The following is a 20,728-nucleotide window of genomic DNA, read 5'->3' on the forward strand; positions in this document are numbered from 1 at the left end:
TTTGAGTGGCATGACGTTCACTCGAATGTCTATTCAGAGGCGAGTGATATCGTCATTCGAGATAGACGCGCATGGAGCTTGTCTCATCCCAGCTATGTCTCCCTTGAAAATCTCACCTCCTCTTCAAGTTTCGAGAAGGTGTCATCGGCATTTGCTTGGCACAGCCTCCGGCGGCGCAGCGCTTCGTACAGGAGAGAGTGACATTGGTCATGATCTTGCAGAAGCCTTGGTTGTCGACACGAGATTTTTTTTTCTCGCGCAGAATGACTGCACCACACGTCGATGATGTTCGTTGCGAGACGCAGAGACCCTTGGTAAGCTCATCGCGACAGGAGTTGAGCACACCGGACACTCTCCAGCGGTACAAACTCTATCCTGCACTTCAGCCGCATTGCAAGACTGGCATCCCGTCGCATGGGCATTCGGAGACACTACAGACTCGGCCCCTTTACGCGTCCGCGCAATCTTGGTGAGTTTATCCGGTCCGAGAAACCACAGCGAGGATTCAAGAGGCACTGGTCATGTGCAAGCTCGCCCGCTGACAGCTGCGTCGAACACCTAGCTGATGTCTTTAGCGATGTGTCAGTCTCCGACCATGGGTCAAAATGCCCCTGCGTCCCGAGGGGCGAACGATGCAGAATGCTGATGGTGTCGGCCATGGACACATCCAGAAGACCAATAATTTGGGCTATCCTGCTGAGGAACAGGCCTTCCAATGATTTATGGCGCAGAATCTGAGACACGACCCATGGCGGTCGATTGCCCTTGACCGCGAGAACTAAGCTGAGGATTTCCGGGCCGTCAGAAAAAGTCGCAACAAGGAAATAGACGACGTGCGCTATAATGCAGACGCCATCACTTGTGCTCAGGGGCAAGTTTGCCTCATAGTGCCAGCTTCGTTGACGTCGATGGCCAATCCGAACGCGCGGCCAGTCTGGCCCGAGCAGACTCCTCGCTTTGATAGCGTGGCGCACCAGTGCCGTCGCCGTGAGGGCCAGAAGGAACATGCTGGGTCTGATCAACAAGCTCCACATGAGCAATACTAAACGTGGAGCCGTACTGGACATCCCAGCAAAATATGGTCCCTCTTCATTCAATCCCTTATTGAATGCGTCTCCCGTCCTTCAATTCACGCACATAACAGGTGCCAATCATGATTAACTGGGTTGCCTCACCTCTCAAGGCGCTCTTCAGGAATACCATGCGATCTATGTCGAGCCAGAGACGGCGCACTCACCACACACCGGTACTTGACAGTACTGGCAAGAACTGGTTACCGCCCAAGCTCACCCTGAGGCAGCTCTGCTGGGTCGAGATCGTTGCGCGGATTCATGATTTGTTGTAGATCTTGGCCAATCAAACGACAAGTTCTCCAGAAATGCACCAGATCCTTCCTCGCATGGGAGCTGTCGGGGTCGTCGGCGTCACGCTCGTTATCTGTCACAGCTGGGGATGACAAGGGTTCTGAGTCTGAGCGGGAACCGTGGTAGGCCAGAGGAGAGTTGGCACCCGCACGCCATGTAGGGTCTGAAGAACGGAACTGAGAGGTGGCGTTCATTTCAGAGCCTATCACTACTGCCGTGGAGTAGGAGAAGGGATAGTCGATGAGACAACCTTCCTAGCAAGGATGCCTTTCACGCCGATACCGCCGATACCGTCAGCCAACCGCACGGGTGGTTGATTGAGCCCGCATACACTGAATTTTGACTATCAGCCGTTGTGGTTGATCTCGGTGGGCCGAAAGTATTCTGAGCCAGACTTCTCCTGATCAACGGTCCACGACAGGCTCTCTGCATGACTGCCACTAGCTTGTAGAAGCAGTGTCCCTATTTCAATTGCGCAAGAGATGATCGAAGAGCGGCGCGTGGGACTTGGCCACGGATTCACAATGGAAATCAGGTGGACCTACAAGAAACTGGGAATTCCAGTATGCCATTCAGCCTATGAAGGTATTCGATCTTCCGCCCTTCACCCTCCATTTTGGCGCCCGTACGTCCGTCAAGACCATCGCCGCGTCATGAGCATCAGTCAAGCTCTCCTCAGTCCCTCTGTGCGGACATGTCGGCTTGCCTGGCGACAAGGCGGAAATTATGCTACGCCTCTTGCTCGCTAGGCCGGGAGAGAAACTGCGCCATGTCTCCAAATTTCCGTCTCTCTCTTCATTCATTCTCACGAACAGTGTTTTCACTGACGGATTGACGTCAGCATGGCTTCCACGCCAGCTTCCCACAGCCAAGGCAAGGCTCGACACGATCTCTCATGGAGTACGATGCGATGACCTTGTCGCAACACAGGCGGCGGCATTCGCTTTAGCGACCACCTTGCACGAGATGTATCTCGGCTCAAGGCACCGACCTCGCCGTTGACAATCTCCAGGAGTCTTTGTGCTGAAGGTTGCATTCCAGCGATCACGGCGCTCGGGACTCTGAACACGAAGCACATCAAGCATGGGCTGGCAATGATACCCCCGGCGGCCGTCACCGCCGGGCAACTGAACATATCCAATATCGTGGACGAGGATACCACCCTCAGAGGTCTAGCGGCTATAAATGGCGCCGACGAGCTGGTCTCGGGTGAGTAACCGTCACTCTTTTTGTCTAACTATCCATATTTCTCTATATCTCACCCCGCATACGGCCCCTTAACCCTGTCTCTTCCCAAGACCGAGTTGAGTTTGATAGCCCCAGGCGATAGTCCACATGATGCGTGTCCTCCCTTCTGCCGGCATCTTCACCAAATCCGCGTCGCACCTCCTCTGCGGCAACCAGATCGGCGCGCAAGTTTCGAGACCGCGCCCGGCCCGCAGCTCGCCTGCCACGTCGTTGTCCCGCAATGAACAGGATGTACATCTCCCTGCCTGAAGCGGTGGCGAAAGACGACGGCCGCAACCCCCATGGATCTAGTCACAGGCGTGATGACAAGGGGGTTCGGCATGCCTCTGTGAGAAATGCTCGAGCAAGGCGACAGGTTGAGGCTAGCGTCCGACGCCGGAAATAGAACGGCAGGACGATCTACCTCTCGAGATGCCTCCTGACAGTGAGATGGATTGGCTGGGCATGCTTGACAACGTACCGATCCACGAATGTCGCTATCTGTCACTCTATGCTGGCGATGCTAGAAGCCTCCAGAACCACAACAGCCAGCGCCGCCGCGCGAACAGTCCAAGGGACATCCGTACGGCGGTCACGGCGGCTGGAGCAGCAGCAGCATCAGGCCAGATAGGTGCTCGGCAACCGACCCTTCGAATCTATAGAGCACGAATTTTTCGAGAAGCTGCACCCCCATTGAGGTGCGCGTCTCTTATCATATCCGCGCCTGTCTCCACGACTGAAGCCTCCTCTGGGCCGCCATGACGCCAGGAATCATGACAGTGAAGTGGATTTGTAAGAGTGTTTTAGACTATAGATTGATATGTATCGTCTGCAGCTACTGTAGTATCAAGTGTCATGTATCAAATACCTCATAGCTCCCACGATGTACCACTATTCCTCACCCATCCACGGTTCTACAATGATAGTGACAGTATAGTAAATGTGACAGCGGTGGTGATACACCACGCCCTTCAAGACTCCTTCATCTTTTGAACTGCCCGTTGTAACGCCCGTACGCCGATTCGCTCCCTTGGATGGTACCGCATATACACGCATGCATGTAAGTAAAGTTCAAATACAAATACAGAAGCAAAAGCAAAAGTTAGCCCAACTTGGGGAGATTGTGGGCGCGAATCTTCATAACAAGCCGTTCAGCTCGGGCCCTCAATGCCATCACTCGGGCCTTGATCTGGCTCAAGTCTGGCGTCGACGCTGGGCTTGGCTCACGGCACGTCGAACTCGAGACACTGCTTGTCGCTGGAGTCGAGGAACTAAAAGCCCCTGCACGGTCCACGGCCGAAGTGCTCACATTGTCCGGGAGCGAGATCCTTTCGAGGGTTTCGCATTCTCTGATCTTGTCGGCCTCACCGTCTCCCGTGTCGACAGTGTCGATGTTTTTGTTGCTACCGGTCGCCGACATCCGCTTCCTTTGCGACTCCCATGCCTTCATCACCTCGAGCTTCACGCCCGGTACGTCCATCACGTCGCCGATGACGCCGGTAGCCATGCACCTGGTACAAATGCCCGGAAAGACATGGACGTTGTCGCTGACGTCGTCTTGGCATACTTGGTGGTTGGATGCGATGGATGTCCCCGAAACCAGCAATTTGTCTATGATGTCAGCGCATTGGACGATGGTCTTGATGTTGACGTGACCACAGAGATGGAAGATCGTGTGGGATTCGCACATTGCTTCCTAGGAATTTGAGCTGGAGGTGGTTGATTCGGTTGGTTGCTGCTGCTGGTGGCGGATCGGAAATGAAGTGGACGACATAACTGGACCGTGGGCGACCTGTAGATTTTGGCACGACTTTGGGGGTGCCCGAAGACAAACAAACCTGGGAGGGAAACGGCTTCTGGACAATGAAATACGCCCTGAGGCCTTTGTTGGTGTTTCCAAGTTTAGCATCCCCTGCATCGTTAGTGGTGGTCAGTGACACTCAGATCAGATGGTGTTCGAGGTTCTTTGTTCTTCAAATGGTCTTGACCTTGCATGCACGAAGGAACGGGAGTGGCAGCGAGTGCAATTTCTCTGGACTCTGTTCACCGCGTCTCAGCAGCAAATGCGGGCTGAATGCCTGATGGTCGCTTTCGCTGCACTGGCCACTCCGTGTAAGGCTGAGAGTTACTTGAATGCGTGAATGGCCACTGATAAGGCTGAGTACTGGGTAAGGAGGGCATCGATCACGATACGTCATTGTCATCGGCAACCGAGGCTGCTGATCCGAGCCGCGCTTAGTTCGCATGTGCCATCCTTGTACGAGGTAACTCGTACTGTGCATCGTATCAACCACGCTGAGAGCCTCGCTCGTGGTGGAAAGGAGATCCCATCGAAGCGAAAGAATCCCCCGGGCAATCTCACGTTTAGTAGTTGGGGACATTCAATTGGCGGTCAGGCGTCAGGCAGGCGTATTGAAGCGCGATGGAGCGACGGGTGAATATTTAGGTAATGGCAACAGCACCCACCAGCGAATGTGCGTGACATCATTGGCCCCCATTGCAGCGGCGAATCCGGGGTTCAACGTTGAACTTGGCTCCTTCTTCAAGCTTTGGCTCCATGTGATGCAACGCCACATTCAACGCGACTCGTTGGAGCTCAGAAGATCAATTCCTCCCACAAATCAGGCGGGTCAATCGCTCGTCCACTTTCCGGCTTACAGTTGCTGTTTCGAGGCAAAAGTCGACCATGACCGCATATGCGCATGCGATCGTCCAGATCGTCCTCGGTCGCTGGGCCTGCGAATGCGTGCAATCTCGCGTCCCTTGACCGAGCACGAGACCCTTCTCTAGTAGAGACACGGAAACCACCGTGACCAATAGGTGACTGACTGATCTATCCCCCATCGCTGACGTAGGCTGCTTATGGAGTTGTTGAAAGCGTGCCACGCCCTATCTCGCTTCCCTCCATCCCTCCTCTCGAAGCAATCTGCTCGCTCCTCCCCTCTGAGGACACTCATCTACATATCGACGCCTTATAACACAGCAAAATGGCTGGATCACGACGACGATCGAGCACCGGGCGGCGGAGGACGAGTATCCAGGACGATGCTGCCATGCTGGCGGGGCTTGGTGTGAAGCAAGAGTTGCAGCGGAATTTCTCCTTCTTGTCGATGCTGGGGCTGGCCTTTGCGATCCTGAACTCCTGGACCGCCCTTGGTGCTAGCATGTCACTGGCTTTGCCCAGTGGTGGTCCAGACGCGGTCATCTGGGGTCTCGTTGTTGCCGGTATCTGCAATCTGAGTCTTGCAGCGTCTTTGGCCGAGTTCCTGTCGGCGTACCCGACGGCGGGTGGGCAGTACCATTGGGTGGCGGTCATCAGCTGGAAACGATGGGTGCCGTTGCTGTCTTGGATCACTGGCTGGATCAACACTGCCGGCTGGGTCGCCTTGACAGCCACCGCTGGGCTGTTGGGAAGTCAACTGATCATTGGAATCATAGCGCTCTGCTCACCAGGTTACGAGTCGCATCGTTGGCACCAGTTCTTGATTTACATCGGCTATAATCTCTTCGCGTTCGCAGTAAATGCGTTTATCACCAGGCTGCTCCCACTGGTCAACAAGGCCGCCTTGATCTGGTCGCTCACCGGTTGGGTGGTCATCTCCATCACCGTTCTTGCCTGTTCATCGCCAAATTATCAAGGAGGAGACTTTGTCTACCGAACATTTATCAACGAGACCGGGTGGCCAGATGGGCTTGCTTGGCTCCTCGGCCTATTGCAGGGAGGTCTCGGTCTGACTGGCTTCGATGCAGTCGCGCATTGTGTTGAAGAGGTGGGAGATCCGACGGTCGTAGGCCCTAGGATCATGATCGGCTGCGTTCTCATCGGCGTCTTCACCGGCTTTATTTATTTGAGCGTTCTCCTGTTCGTCGCAAAGGATGTGGAGGCTGTCATCAGCTCAGCAGCCGGCCCAATGTTGCAAATCTTCTATGACGCGACCTCGAACAAGGCCGGATCGGTGTGTCTGTTGATGTTTCCTCTTGTCTGCTTGTTGGTAGGTTGCATGATCTGTCGCCCTGAAACGAGCGAAAGTGGCGCTAACTTATCCTCCCCAGTTTGCCGCAGTCAGCATCATGACGACGAGCAGTCGGATGGTGTACGCCTTCGCCCGAGATGGAGGGCTACCCGCCAGTCGCTTCTTCGCCAAAGTTGACGGACGACTACAGGTTCCTCTCAACGCGCTCTGGCTGACGACGATCCTGGTCATCATCTTCGGATGCATCTTCCTCGGTTCCAGCAGCGCGTTCAACGCCATAGTTTCAGCGTCGGTGGTTGCTTTGGGAGTCACGTACGCCATTCCTCCGGCAATCAACTGTCTTCGAGGTCGACGGATGCTGCCAGCCTCCCGTCCATTCGTCCTTCCCACCTGGCTAGGCTGGACCTGCAACCTGGTAAGCATTCTGCCGATAGAGACGAGGATTTCACATTGACATTCTCAGATCGGAATCGCATATGTCATTCTCACCACCGTGCTGTTCATGTTCCCGCCGGAGAAAGACGTGACTGGCAGTAACATGAACTATTGCGTTGCAGCGTTTGCAATCGTATTGGTAATCTCCACAATGCAATGGGTCATCGACGGTCGGAAGAACTATACCGGGCCTCAGATTGACATTGACGCTCTCAAAGCAGGGGAGATTGTCGGGATGGCGCCTGCGGAAGGTGAGGGGGGCGGTGTCGACCGGTCTAGCGATGACACGTTGGGCGGAGGCCAGCAGAAGAAGGCTGAGATCTGATTGATTCCTCTCTAAACTGGTCGGGGCAGGCAAGAAGATTTTACATGAACATGCTTCTTCCTCTCCTCGTGTGGCTGTAGTTGTGTAGAGCCCCCCTTTCCCTTGTCCAGTCGAGTCAGCCAGGCCACTCGGGATCATTCTTCCTTCGAAAGACGGCAATGAACTTCTTCCCCCCGTTCCTAGTCACTTTCTTGGACTCCTCCGTTTCCTCGCTCATGATCTTGACGCACGGATCCGCCTCGAGCTCTTCCGGCGACAGGCGCTCCCACAATTCTCTGGCGTCACCGGCCTCGTCGCCGTCAAAGTGCTTGGTCATCCATTGATGCAGCTCCTCGACGTCCGTGATCGTGTAGACCAGACCCCCGGGCCTCGTCACGTACGCGTACTCGGCGTTCAGCTGGGCCGAGACGATGCGCGCCTTGTGCTTCCGCTGCTTGAAGTGCGGGTCCGGGAAGCAGAGGAAGATCTTGGCCAGTTGGGCCCGCGTGAAATAATTGGGCAGGAACTTCATGCTGTTGGTCCGCAGCACCGAGATGTTCTGGTACAGGCTGGCGGCGGCGGCGGGGTTCTTCTGATTTTGGTCCTGATCGTCGTCGTCGTCGTCGTCGTCGGCGGCAGCCGATTGCTGCAAATTCTGCGCTCGAAGCGCGGCGATCCTATCAATCACGTAGTTTGTGACTTGGATTCGTAGTTCCATGCCTGCCGCGCTCATAGAGAGTACTCTGTCAGCAGTGATCCAAACCCAGCGAACGCGTAGACAGGCGGGTTGGGAAAAGGGGGGAATTCCAAACCGAGCATTAACGTCTCCGGAAAGAGAGGTGCCAGGGCGACGAGCAGGCCGCCAAAGCCACAGCCGATATCTGCGATTTCAACACTCCGCGTCATGCTGGGTGGTGTCCCACCGCTTTCAGTCCGACCCGGACTTGGAGTGCTCACAAAGGCCGGATAGTGACTCGTCCAGTCCATGTCGGCAGGACTCGCGGGGCTTTGATATCAAAGGCAGTTAGCATTTTCCGGCGCCATCGACAGCACGCCCGCTAAAACCAACCAGAGAGGGAAGGAAGGAATGGCCATCCGGGCAAGGGGGGAAGGGGGGGGGACTTACTACGCCAAAGCATGGTCTGAGAAAGGGTTTGCATGAGCTCGTTGTCGGTAGAACTTTTTCTTGGGTAATTTGATCTGCTGCTCGCTTGCAGGGCGGCCGTTTGCTCCTCCTGTCTTGAAGCCCCCTTGGGTCTTTTTGTACTCTTCGCGTTTCTGCCGCTTGTTTGGAGGTCCGACCATGGTGTTGGATGGCGACGACAGCCGTGAACGATTCGTGGTGTCAGGGTTTTGGTGGGTTGAAGTACATATTTAATGGCTTCGTGTGGAGAGAGCAGAAAGGCAGTGGATGGTTCAAAGCGTGCTTGGCGGAGTTTTGCACTTTACGAAGCTTGATACCGAGTATTATACATGCAGGGACACAAGCCAGTCAGGTGGAATGGTGTCCTGGATAGGTGTCCTGAAAATTAGTCGACTGTGAGTCTCTGGTCAAGCAGAGTCCATATTCGCATTGTTGGTGGAACAAAACACCTGCCGGCGAAAAGAACACACCTTGTATTGGAACTAGAACCGTCCTTCTCATTGGCAAGGACAGCCCCTCGTGGCAGCAGTATTCCAGCTGTCCATCGACAGTACTGCACCATCTTGTCGTCTGCTATCGTCTATTCCTTTCTACGAGCCAGACAACACTACGATCCGGACTCTCCTCTTTCCCTTCTCTCGCGCGCCGCCTTTCTCTTCCGAGCTCACTCGCACCTTGACCTGCTGGAACAACTCTACCGTGACACCATCCTGCTCGTGGCCTCTCTCGAACACTGTGAGTTGGTATGCATCAGCATTGAAATTGCTTTCCCTCTGTCGTGCCTCCCCGGACTTCAGCTGGAAATCATCGAGCCGGACAAGCCCTTCTATTCCGAATTGCGGGACAAAGACCACGATTCCGTTCTCAAACACTCGCATCACATACCCATCGATATCGATTGGAGTGGCAGGGGATTTCTCTGCTCGAGCCTTGAGCGCTTGTCCGACATAGTATTCAATGCTCGCGCGGCCCGCCAACTGAGCATTGCGGTGTCTGAAGTTCAGATTCTGGCACACTCGTTCTAGCTTGCCCTTGTTACGTAGGTCATAGTCAACAATCTCGCTGCCTTGACCGTCGTAGCCGATTGCGTAAGCCAACTGGCGGTGAGCTAGCAAGTCGGCGTATCTTCGAATAGGGCTCGTAAAGTGGGTGTATATCTCGCTAGCCAAACCATAATGTCGGTACTCAGGTTCCGCATGAGATCCGCTGCAGAAGTACTCGGCCGAAGTCATGCATCGAGTTGCCATAATTCGAATCAACGTGTTGAAGAAAGGATGTTTGGGATCGACGCAGCGATCCAAAGAATCTGCAAGTGCCTTGGAGCTTGATACATCCAGCTCCAAACCGCGCATGCGTTTCAGCTGCTCGCTAAGGTCTGCGAAATTCGTGGCTGGTGGTGCAGCATGTCGTCGCAGTAAAGCAGTTTGAGGGAAGACAGCCTGTATCTTTTGTGCCACCGTAATGTTGGCTAGAAGCATAAATTCCTCAACAAGTGAGTTGGTGGCCAGATGTGCTTTCGTCTTGACGTCGGCCAAAGAGTCCGAAGACTCGCTGTCGGCTTCAATTCTGACTTCTGGGCTTGACAGGTTCAATGCGCCAGCATCCATTCGTTTCTGACGTAACTTCTGGGACAAAGACAGCAGAGCCCTCATGCCCTCAGTGAGCGGATCTGTGGCATTTGGATCATCTATCCGCTTCTGAGCTTGCTCGTATGAGAAGCCTTCTTTAGACAGGATGACAGACTTGGTGAAGGACGAAGACACGATTTCAGCATCGGGAGTGATCTCCCAAAGCGTGGAAAAGGCGTACCTCTCAACGTACGGCTTGAGAGAGCACAAGTCGGTGCCCAGCAGCGGTGGCAACATGTCGATCCTCTTGTCGACGAGATACACGGTTGTGCCTCGAGCAGAAGCTTCATCATCCATCGCGTTATTGGGCTTGACGAAGTGAGAGACATCCGCAATGTGGACGCCAACCTCAAAGTTTCCGTTTGGCAGTGGTCTAGCGTGCAAGGCGTCATCGATATCCTGACATCCGGGTGGATCGATGGAGCAGACAAGCAGGTGCCGAAGATCTTTCCGACCCTTCCACCCTGGATCTGAAGATTCGGCTGGGACCTTCCAATCGTGTCCTTCTGCAGGCAAGCAATCCAAAACCGCTTTTGGGAACGGTCGATACTGGACGTCGTACTCGAGAAGTAATGCTTCGGTCTCAGCCTCCTTAGTCTCCAGCTCACCCAGCGAGCGAATGTAGTGGCCAACTGGATACCTCGTATCTCGTTCCCATGCATCGATAGTGGCAAGGATACGCTTGCCAACCAACTCATCGACCTGGCGAGTTCGAATGCGTATCTTAGGAATGCGCTTGTCCATCGGGACAAGAAAGACGGTAGTCTGCCGGTTCCCAGACGTCCCAGAAGCGGCATCGATTGTTCCAACAAGTTGTCTCCAGTTTCTCCTCATGATACCCACCACTCTGCAAGTGGGCTGGGCTTTTATCTCTCCTCCTGCGGTGTGAGCGCGTCGAACTTCTTCCTGAAGGGCTCGTCTCTCGTTCTCGGTAACGACGGTTTCTTCTTGTTCTTCATCTTCGGGGTTGTCGTCCTTGTTGACGGTCTCCTCGTCGAGAATTTGAGTAGACGGTGCTTTCCACTGCTCCTTGGGCAGGAGTTCGACCACGACCACGTCGCCTGACACTGACCGATTGCTGCTCTCCCTCCCAAGAATCAGCAACGGTTTTTCGAAAGCCGGCACCTTGACCGTTCCTTCAAGATAATTGTAAGTAGACACGTTGAAGACCCCTTGATGCAGTGTTCCGGCTTTGATGCCCGTCATCATTCTCGACATCGAGTAATATTCCGGATAGATCATTTCGCTTTGCACTGCTCGAGCTTCCTGGCTCTCAGCACTTTGACTAACCATGTCAAGCAACCGATCGGCATCCTCCAGGCCTCCGACATACTCCCGCAGTGAAACCGCATTTATATGCTCTGCCTTCGCTCTTTTTCGGTTTTCCTGGTCATTCGTGATCACCACAATGGTGGGAGGCTTCTTTGTGAGCTGGGCCAGATGAGTCGTGTACCACGCCGCGGCTTTCCTTACGGCTCTGTCGTTTCGATCATTGACAGTCTCGCCATCCGCTCGTCGGACCGCCGTTTCGGAACGGAACTCATTGAAGAAGAGATAGAACCGCTTGTCCTCGGACTGCGTTAACGACATTAGTCTGTTATAAAGAGGAAGGCTCCTATTCTTCAACTCTTCCAGCACCGTCTGCAGAATGATGGTATCGCGGAAATGATTGGACTCTTCGAAGAGATCCATTCCACTGAGCAGGACATTTGTGTCCGGGATGAGGTAGTGGCCATTCGGGAAGACTTTCGTGGCGCTCGGCCGCTTTGAGAGAACGAACTTGGGGACTGAAGCACTCGTTAGAGTCGTGACACTTGCGTTTGGGGGAAGACCTACCTAGTCCATTGGCGCTGGCGGCCGCAGTCGAAGCGCATGTCGTGCATAGCTGCGAAGAGCAGGGGATGTCTTTTCGCAAATATTGTTCTCTCACGATCTTCTGGACTCTGCCGCTCTTTGTCGATCTGATGTAGACCTTGGTGGAGATATTGGCGGCACTCGGATCAGCGGCTAGGCCTCTCTTGAGGCTCTTCATTGTCTCCTGACGGTGCTGAACGCCAACTCAAGAAGAATGTAGGAATACATTCCGAGGCTCATAGAAATTCATCAAGACCCCACGCTTGCAGCTGGCGGCCGAATACTTGGACGTATAGAGTACGGTAAAGTATTAATGCCATCGGATGGCATCTTTGGATGCGAAAGCCCGCCAGAGTCTGCTTCCCCTCGCGAAGCCTCAACAGTTGTGCCGGTCCGGCTGTCGACGGAGCATTGCAACTCCTCAAGATTTCCGAAGCGCGATGATGTGAAGTGAATCTCCGGTCTCTCGGGTGTAGCGTATGGCCGTTCTCTGCGTACAATACAGCTGAAGACTCACCCTTCAGAGATCGACCTGACTGCCTTCATTTGCTGACCGTAGCGGCTCGAACATCTCTGGCCATCGTCGTAACGCATGTTCATCAGCGGACGGCGACCACCAGCATGTCCGAAAAGCCACCCTACATCGTGCCTCCCACGGCTGATATCTCCTCTACTGCCCGTCCTGCGACACTGATCTTCCTACATGGTTATGGAGACGACGCGGACGGCCTACCACTGGGCCTGGCGCAACAATTCCAGTTCTACCACAAGATGCAATATCTGAAGTGGGTCCTGCCTTACGCTCCGCACAACCAAGAGGCCATGACCCGGGCCTGGTATGTGCCCCGAGCATTGCCTAATGCTATGAAACCCTGGGTCCCAGGCGAAGTGGCAGAGGAAGATGCCCCGGACGACGAGGCAGGTATCATGAGAAGTGTGGACGTCTTAGATCAACTGGTGGAGCAAGAAATAGAAAACGGCACACCCCCGGAGAGAATCCTCGTCGGTGGATTCAGCCAAGGCTGTGCCGTCAGTCTGGTTTGGGGTCTCACCGGACGACTGAGGAACAAGGTGGCAGGCGTCCTCTGCCTGTCAGGCTATCTCCCTCTACGCGACCGAATCGCGGAGCTGCGGAATGAGCGGGCGGTCGGAGCGAATGAGAAGGATGCAAAGCAATGGTTCTACGTCCATGGCACAATGGACATGCTCGTTCCATTGAAGATGTTCATCCAGGGTAATGAAGACCTGATCAAATGGGTGGATCGAGAGAACATCGACGGACACGTATACCAGGGAATGGGTCACTCGACCAACTCGGCCGAGCTGAGAGATATGCTCGCATTCTTCGAGAAGGTCATTCCGGCATAGACGAGAGCTGCACGACAGTCGAGCCGAATTTGGTAATAAAACCATTCAACATTACTTGGCGTCTGCATTTCGGCTACTCCGCATGGCCCTCTCCTTGGTGGTTTGTTCAAAAGAGTGACTCATAGCAAGAAGTCAAAAACAATATTCTCCCGGCGGAAACCGATCGCCTCAAGTTGTTCAACTGCGGTCCGGTCTGCCCCATCAGCAATCTTCGCGAAGCCGTTCATCGCGGGCAAGTCTGTAAGCAAACAATCGTCAGCATGTCTCTTCTTCAATATACACCCAAATGACGATCTTCGTCCACCCATCCTCTCCATATCGGCCTCAGCGCCACATCACAAACACTCTAGTCGAGCTGAGTCGAGTCGAGTCAAGTCGAGTGAGGTCGAGTCCCTAATACTCCCCAAACACCACTACAGAAGCAACCCAGGTATACAGCGCAAGTAAATACAGACAGGACTCATGAGGCACTCACCGCGCCACAGGAACCACAACTCTTACTCCCCGAGGAGATGGTAGCGCCGCATTTCGGACACCCGTTGTGAGACATTCTGGTCTGCTCTGCTCTGTCTTTTCCGATCGGTCGGCGAAGAGAAGAGGTACGCAGTGAGAGAGAGAGTCTGTACTCGTAGACTGGACCCGAAATGAGGCTGTAATTACGCCCTGGCGCTCGTCCTGGTCGGAGAGTGTCAGTTCATCCGCAACGCAACACAAGATAAACACGGACGGCAACTAAGTATGGAGCGGACCGGACCTGACGTACGGAGAACCGCGAGCAGAGTGTACGGCGGAGAGTCAACTCGGTCAGGTAGGCAGGTAGGTAGTTTGGAGTCGGTCGATTTTCAGAGTCGACACCGTGTGAATCGGTGAGTGCGTGCGTGAGCGAACGAGTAGGTGGGTGGGTAGGTAGGTAGCTAAGTGACTGACTGCCCGTGTCTGGAGGTCGTACTGTATATAAGTCCATGTACGGAGTACTAGACTTTCGTCAGGTGCCCCTCACTTGCGCTTCTGCTTGTATCCTCCCCACGCGCGCCCGCCACGCCACCTTGCGCAACTCGGACGCTGACAGTTGGGTGCGCGTGACTGGCTGCCTGGTTCTATGATTCCCCCGGTCTTTGGGCGTGCCCAGAATGAGGCCACGCATGGTGAGCGTGGAGCGAGAGCGCGAGCGCTGTGCGTGGTCATTTACGACGGCCAAGAAAGACGTGGTAGGACATGTATTCGAATCGGTGATTAAGGGTGTCGAGAAGTCGAACATGGACCAAGAAGGAGTCATCCACACTTACACGTACACGTACAGTTTGTCTTTTCCAGTCTGAAGAGCTTTGTTCTCTATACTGTTTTCCTCGCTCTGCCTCAAAGACCCCTAATTCTTGATATGCTCACTGTATGAACGCCGCCAAATGCAAATGACTATGTTCATGCCCACGCCCATGCTCGTGTCTATGCCCATGTATGTAAGTGTCCGCATCCCAATCCATATGCATATCCTGGATACGCCATGCTCTTTGCCAACCAGAAACCGACAATCACAACTTCACGGGGTACTTGTTCCGAATATGCTCGCCGTACTTGAAGAATATCCACGACAGGGGCGACATTGCCAGGGCGATGAAAGCGAGCAACGAGTTGCCCCATCCCAGACCTAAAGCCGCGTACATGTCTGGTCCTGCCAATGGGAGGAAAGCACCCATCAAGCTCCGGAGAACCGTGTTTGCCGCGATGGCCGAAGCGGCATGGATGGGGTAGGCGTCGACCAGATACGTCTGGATGGGCATGAAGGTCGCTAGAAGGCCCAGGCCGATAAAGAGAGTCCCAATGATGGGCATGATCCAATGGATCTGCTTGTCGGCAGACCAGCCGTACCAAAACAGACCGATGGGTATGATCAAGCTACCAGGAATGAGAGGCGGTAGCCGGTACTCTGGCTTCATTTCTCCCTTGGCAGACATTTTCTTCACCGTCTTGTCGGAGAGGGCGCCGAAGATGACCAGACCGAACAAGGAGCCGATCCCGATGCCTAGGAAGCTTAACCCCACGGCGCCCTGGCTGAAGTGGTAGTTGTTTTCGAAGACCAGGGTCAGCGTGGTGAAGAGCAGGTAAAGGTACCCGTACACGACGGCCATGTACACCGAGAGGGACAGCACAATGGGCGAGAGGACGAGCATCTTCGAGGGCCGGATGAGGGCTCTCGTGAAGAAGGCGCGCATGGGGATCTGCTGATCGAGCTTCGACCGCAGGTTCGGGTTGCCGGTCTGTTTCCGCTGTCGCTTGGCCTTGCGCTCCAGCAAAACGGGTTCGTAAGTCTCGCGCATGAAGATGACCGAAAAGGTCAACGCAATGCCACCGGCGATGGTGATGAGCCAGAAGATCCAGCGCCAACCTGCACCTTGGCCCAGGTACCCTCCTGCCACCGGGCCGATGACGGGGCCCATGAGAGGTCCCAGCGCGAAAATGGCCATTGCTGCACCACGCTTTTCCTGGACAATCAGGTCTGCTATGGAGCCGCCGCCGATGGTGAGAGGACAGCTTCCAGCAATGCCTGCTAGCAGACGGAACACCAGCAGGGAAGCCATGTCAGGGGCCAAGGCGCAGCCCATGGTCCAGATGACGAACATGAAGTTACACACGTGGTACACGTATAGCCTACCCCAGATCTCGCTGCACGGTGCCAGAAACAGGGGACCCAGGGCGTAGCCAAGGATGTAGATGGAGACAATGAAGCTCGCGATAGTCGTATTCGAGGAGTTAAACTCCTCCATGACCAACGGTGTGGCGGGTGCGACCATCGACGACGCCAGAGGCGTCAAGAATGTCACACTGGAGATGATCGCGACGTTGCTCCATTTCTTCCTCTCGGTCCAGTTCAGCGCTTTCTCGGGGTCGTCGGGTCCGTCCCAGTCCACAATGTTTTCGTCATGGGTGATGGTTGTTTCGCCGGCTGTTTTCTCGTCTGCATCTTGAGCCACATCAACCACGGGGAGGCCGTGTTCTATGTCGGGATCGATGTGTCGTTCGCGTTCTCGTTCAAGTTCTCGTTCTTTCTCGGAAAGCGATGTCGAGTGAGTGCTGGTGTCTGCGCCGTCCCGTTCGAGATTCTTGTCGTCGCCCGGGACAGGTCGCGGCGAGTCTGCCGCCATGTACTCTGAGAGCGCCCATCCTGTCAGTTCACAGTGCAAACCGGTCGCTGAAATGTGCTTGAAGTGTCTGAAGCAGGAGATGTAATGAGAGGCGCACGTACCAACTGGCAGGATTCGAGTCACTAGGAATCTTAGGCACTTTTGCGGGGCCAAGCCTTCCAGATTCGGCGTGTCAGATTCGAATCGGGAGGTCAGCAGGAAGCCCGTAAGCTCGCGAAAACGGGGGTGGAGTGGCTTGCGCAATGATGACAGCTCTCGAATGGAGGAGGCTGAAGGATCGACTGAAGAGAATGCAATATTGCACGGAGAACTACTCCGTATGTACAGAAAGGAAAGAAAGAGACTAGGCAGCAAGAATGGTTTATTTGTTTAACGAACCTCCATGCAGCCAGACGAATGATCTCGGTCGAAGGCTTGATGCGGATTTATGTAGCGCTCAATTGTTGTGCAGCGGACTCTTTGTGCTTCCTCTGACGCCTCCAGCATCTTCGACCGCGGAGCCTCCATGTCAAAGACTCCAAGGCAACTGGTTCTCGCCCTGTTGGGCTGCTCTCCACCAGCCGGCAACGAGATTCCCGGGTGGATCTGCAACAGTTAAAGCCGGTTATGGCCGTTAACAGAGATCAGCTTGCAGACCCCGTGGCAGACCTTCCGTGTTGCTGTCGCTGATCCAGTTTGACGCGGTGCAGAGGCCGATAACGTGATCTGTAGATCCCAGCCAGTGCTATTCGGGATGCCTTCTTTAGGTCAAGAATGAAAGGACCAAGCAAGTACGCGGACGGAGTTATCAGTCAGTCAAGAAGCTGTTGGAGCAGCAGCGAAGAGAGTCTGGCTGCACATTGATTTTGTGCAGCTTGACACAAATTTATGCTGTGAACCCCACATAGAAGCACGCGAGCCTCACCTGGTCAAACGGGACGATGGGACAACGGCTGGCTGGCTGGCCGGCACGGCTGTCTGTACAGGGTTGTACTTGGGTAAATGAGGTACTCCGTGCGGATTACAAACTCTACCCGGACGAGGCCTCCAAAACCGAAGGGCGTTCACTCCGCTGCTGCCGTTTTCGGCGCTGTCTGCAAACTATCGACTGCCGAATAGCCGGGATGGATGGTCTAACGAGGCCGAAAGGGAAGGAATCTCCCGCCGACTGCGTGCTAAGCAATCATTCTTCTCGAACGCGCAAAGAAGGCACTCCTCTATTCTAACATTCCAGTGGCACAGCAGGTGTGGAAGGACTTCTACACCTCTCCCGAGTCAGAGTCCATGACGCTTCAGTTGTGTCAATTACATCACGAAACACACTCGATTCGCGAGTTGACCGGCGCATGTATTGTGTTATCTGGGATGTGTGCATCGCAGTCGACGGCAAGCTCAATCGATAGTGTTTCCTTCATGGTCTTGATCATATCGCCAGCCCAGCGGAATTCTTCTGTCGAGGCTCTAAAAGAAGCAAACACGTCGTTAGCATGCCGTCATCGTACAGAGACCCGCGAGGATAGCGACTTGACTGTACTTACCACCAGCAGCCTCGAATGTTCCATTCAGCAGCCGTCGGATGCTCTGAGCGGAGCTTTGCCCTGGTGCAATCCAGGTCACATTATGTCCCCGAGATTTCATGAATGCGACCGTCTCGTTGTTGTATGCATACTCGAAAGCCACCTGGTTGGGAATGAGTTGGTCGTGTAGCCGAGGCTGCGCCAGTGCTTGGGGTGCCGTCATGTTTTGGTCCAAGACATGCACGAGGCTTTGGATGGTTGCAGTGATGATTCGAGAACCGCCAGCAGCACCGGTGACGTAGTACAGAGTTCCATTAGCAAACTCGGCGATGGTGGGCGAGATCGAAGATAGGGGGCGCTTGCCCGGTCGAATATAGTTGGAAGGGCTGGGTCTGATCGGTCGTCAGCTTTGAAGAGAATGGAAATGCAGGTAACCCCGAGCACAGATGTCACGGAGTACTTACACATAGCCGAACGCGTTCGAAGATCCGGGGATGGAGAAGTCGTTCATTTCATTGTTCATGATCACTCCAGTCTCCGGCACCAGGACTTGTGAGCCGAACAACAAGTTGATAGTCGTAGTGAGAGAGATGGCCATCCCTGATGCATCTGCGGTGACTACGTGAGACGTGCCCGGCGTCTCGAGCGACTCAATGCCACTGGGATCATACGCCGAGACATTGAGAGTATTGTGGTCCGAGATCTTGTTCCGAATGTAGCGTGCCGTCGCTTCTGAGAGCATCTCGTCTTGGTATGCTGACAGGTTCCCGACAAAGGACGGGTCCCCGAGATTGGTTCTCTCTCCGTACCCGAATCTGATAGCTTCGTCCAATCGGTGAGTGCTCAGGTTGAGCAATCCCGCATGATAGAGATCGGGGTACTGCTCCAGAATTTTGAGCACGGACAATGCTACCTCCCCAGAGCTGGGTGCGCTGCAACTGAACAACCGGTAGCCGCGATAGGTGATGTTTGCTGTCTCTCGGATGGCGACGGTGTAATTGCGCAGATCTTCCAAAGTCATGGTCCCGTTCGCCGCCTGTACCGCCGCAATCGTGGCTTCGGCAATGGGTCCATTGTAGAAAACATCCGGCCCTTTGTCCGCAATCGTCTCCAGTGTATCAGCATATCTTTTCCGCGTGATCGTGTCGCCCACTCCCAGAAGAGTGCCATTCGGTGCAAAGTCAATGGCCCAGTTGGGATCATCGACCAGGAAGTTTGGTACTGCCGCAGAGGCCATCCCCGATTTCATGTACCTCACAAGATCCTCGGAAACCTGCCAGCCTTCCCTTGCTGTCTTGATCGCCCCCTGCATGACTCGCTTCCACGGCAGCTTGCCGTAATTCCGATGCAAATGCGCCAGGCCTCTTACTTCTCCTGGTACGCCACTGTTGAGGTTAGCTGGTCGAATTTCCAGCCAGGTCTAAGAACGTACCTAGCCAATCCGCCAAAGATGCTCGCATTAGTGTTGTTGTTGTACATATCCTGGAAGGCGGCAGCAGGCGCCGTCTCGCGGAAGTCGATAACTTCGTAGCTGCCATTTGAACTGCGAACGATCATAAAACCGCCTCCGCCAATGCCGGAATGATAGGATCCAACGATGCCTGTGCAAAAGACGGTGCCAACGAGCTTCAGGACGTTAGACCATGTTCACTCTCATTCATGGACGGGTCGGGTTGACTTGCCGCATCGGCAGCATTTCCACCCTGCCGCAACAGATCGATGCCAATCTCACTGCAGATGGTGCTCTCACTCGCGACCGCGCCAATTGTGCCTGGCGCATCGCTTTGACGCACCGCGGGGAGAGGGTTGGCTCCAGCCTGCTGTAACAGCGGCGGCACAACGAAGGCACACGCCAGCTGTAGGAGCGACAACATGATGAAGGAATGCCCGAGAGCCTTGGTAGCCCACGCAGAGAGTGAAGGGAATGCACCGTTAAAGAGTGACGACGCCATCTTCGCAATTGCAGATCAGTCGCTTGTTAAGCCCGACTAGGAAGCTCTAGAGGAGCAAGAGCGGCCCTTCAATGCAACCAGAAAGCAGGATCCAGTGACCGGCCCTTATCACACTCCCCCTCCAGTCAAGACGTAGCTCTGGCACGCCGGCCCAAAGCGTCGGCACCTGGAAGAGGACGGTGTAGTATCGGACGTTCAATATGACGCAAGGGGACGGTCGGCAGTCCAGTTACGTACTACCTTCTGTTACAAGTACAGTGGGAGCCGAAGCACGCGAGCGCCCGGGCCTTGCATATCACAGCCACTGGTCTTTGGCGTATGTAGGGTATGTGCGCCAAAAGAGTGAAGAATTGTCCAGCCTCACGAGAATTGCAAACAAGATGGAGAATGGTGAAGTCAGACACGGAGTAGACTAAGATGACTTATTGACGGAGTGGAAGTGGTTAAGATCGGTTGCTGACAAGACATAGCGAGACCAGGGAGATGTACTCCATCCACAGTACTGTAGCTATGTACCAACCATATCAGCAGCGACTCGGTACGCCCACCGCCTCCAGAAATTTGCAAGAGATAAAGATTGATAAACACAAAGCTTCCCCAAGCCCACGAGCCCCAATCGCCCCGGTTATCGGCTGGGCTGCGCGGGTATCGGACGGATTTATCCGCGTCTCGGTGAAGAAACGACGCGGTTGACGGAGCTGGCCCTCTCAGTGCAAGGCGGCATCCACGTGATAACGGCCACAGCAGCCTCGCAGTCATGATTCCTCGCAGTCATGATTCCTCGCAGTCATGATTCCTCGCAGTCATGATTCCTCGCAGTCATGATTCCTCGCAGTCATGAT

General features: G+C 54.5%; 7 protein-coding genes across 7 annotated transcripts; 2 read left to right on the forward strand and 5 right to left on the reverse strand.

Moving 5' to 3' along the window:
• Positions 1–3,693: 3,693 nt before the first annotated feature.
• Positions 3,694–4,281, reverse strand: G647_01194 (uncharacterized protein; the record flags this gene model as incomplete). The annotated part of the gene is made up of 1 exon (XM_008724595.1): positions 3,694–4,281. The coding sequence occupies one exon, from the start codon at positions 4,279–4,281 to the stop codon at positions 3,694–3,696; it is 588 nt and encodes a 195-aa protein (XP_008722817.1).
• Positions 4,282–5,578: 1,297 nt separating this feature from the next.
• G647_01195 (uncharacterized protein) lies at positions 5,579–7,325 on the forward strand (the record flags this gene model as incomplete). Its single annotated transcript, XM_008724596.1, has 3 exons — positions 5,579–6,583; positions 6,645–6,980; positions 7,029–7,325. The coding sequence occupies 3 exons, from the start codon at positions 5,579–5,581 to the stop codon at positions 7,323–7,325; spliced, it is 1,638 nt and encodes a 545-aa protein (XP_008722818.1).
• A 115-nt stretch (positions 7,326–7,440) lies between these two features.
• On the reverse strand, positions 7,441–8,609 carry G647_01196 (tRNA (guanine-N(7)-)-methyltransferase; the record flags this gene model as incomplete). Its single annotated transcript, XM_008724597.1, has 3 exons — positions 7,441–8,024; positions 8,117–8,310; positions 8,431–8,609. The coding sequence occupies 3 exons, from the start codon at positions 8,607–8,609 to the stop codon at positions 7,441–7,443; spliced, it is 957 nt and encodes a 318-aa protein (XP_008722819.1).
• A 429-nt stretch (positions 8,610–9,038) lies between these two features.
• On the reverse strand, positions 9,039–12,108 carry G647_01197 (uncharacterized protein; the record flags this gene model as incomplete). The annotated part of the gene is made up of 2 exons (XM_008724598.1): positions 9,039–11,863; positions 11,913–12,108. The coding sequence occupies 2 exons, from the start codon at positions 12,106–12,108 to the stop codon at positions 9,039–9,041; spliced, it is 3,021 nt and encodes a 1,006-aa protein (XP_008722820.1).
• A 443-nt stretch (positions 12,109–12,551) lies between these two features.
• Positions 12,552–13,298, forward strand: G647_01198 (uncharacterized protein; the record flags this gene model as incomplete). The annotated part of the gene is made up of 1 exon (XM_008724599.1): positions 12,552–13,298. The coding sequence occupies one exon, from the start codon at positions 12,552–12,554 to the stop codon at positions 13,296–13,298; it is 747 nt and encodes a 248-aa protein (XP_008722821.1).
• A 1,529-nt stretch (positions 13,299–14,827) lies between these two features.
• Positions 14,828–16,438, reverse strand: G647_01199 (uncharacterized protein; the record flags this gene model as incomplete). The annotated part of the gene is made up of 1 exon (XM_008724600.1): positions 14,828–16,438. One exon carries the CDS (start codon positions 16,436–16,438, stop codon positions 14,828–14,830), a length of 1,611 nt encoding a protein of 536 aa, XP_008722822.1.
• A 1,461-nt stretch (positions 16,439–17,899) lies between these two features.
• On the reverse strand, positions 17,900–19,808 carry G647_01200 (gamma-glutamyltransferase; the record flags this gene model as incomplete). The annotated part of the gene is made up of 4 exons (XM_008724601.1): positions 17,900–18,326; positions 18,399–19,319; positions 19,367–19,535; positions 19,586–19,808. The coding sequence occupies 4 exons, from the start codon at positions 19,806–19,808 to the stop codon at positions 17,900–17,902; spliced, it is 1,740 nt and encodes a 579-aa protein (XP_008722823.1).
• Between the last annotated feature and the right edge of the window lie 920 nt (positions 19,809–20,728).

This window comes from Cladophialophora carrionii (genome assembly GCF_000365165.1).
Source record: "Cladophialophora carrionii CBS 160.54 unplaced genomic scaffold supercont1.1, whole genome shotgun sequence".
NCBI lineage: Eukaryota > Fungi > Ascomycota > Eurotiomycetes > Chaetothyriales > Herpotrichiellaceae > Cladophialophora > Cladophialophora carrionii.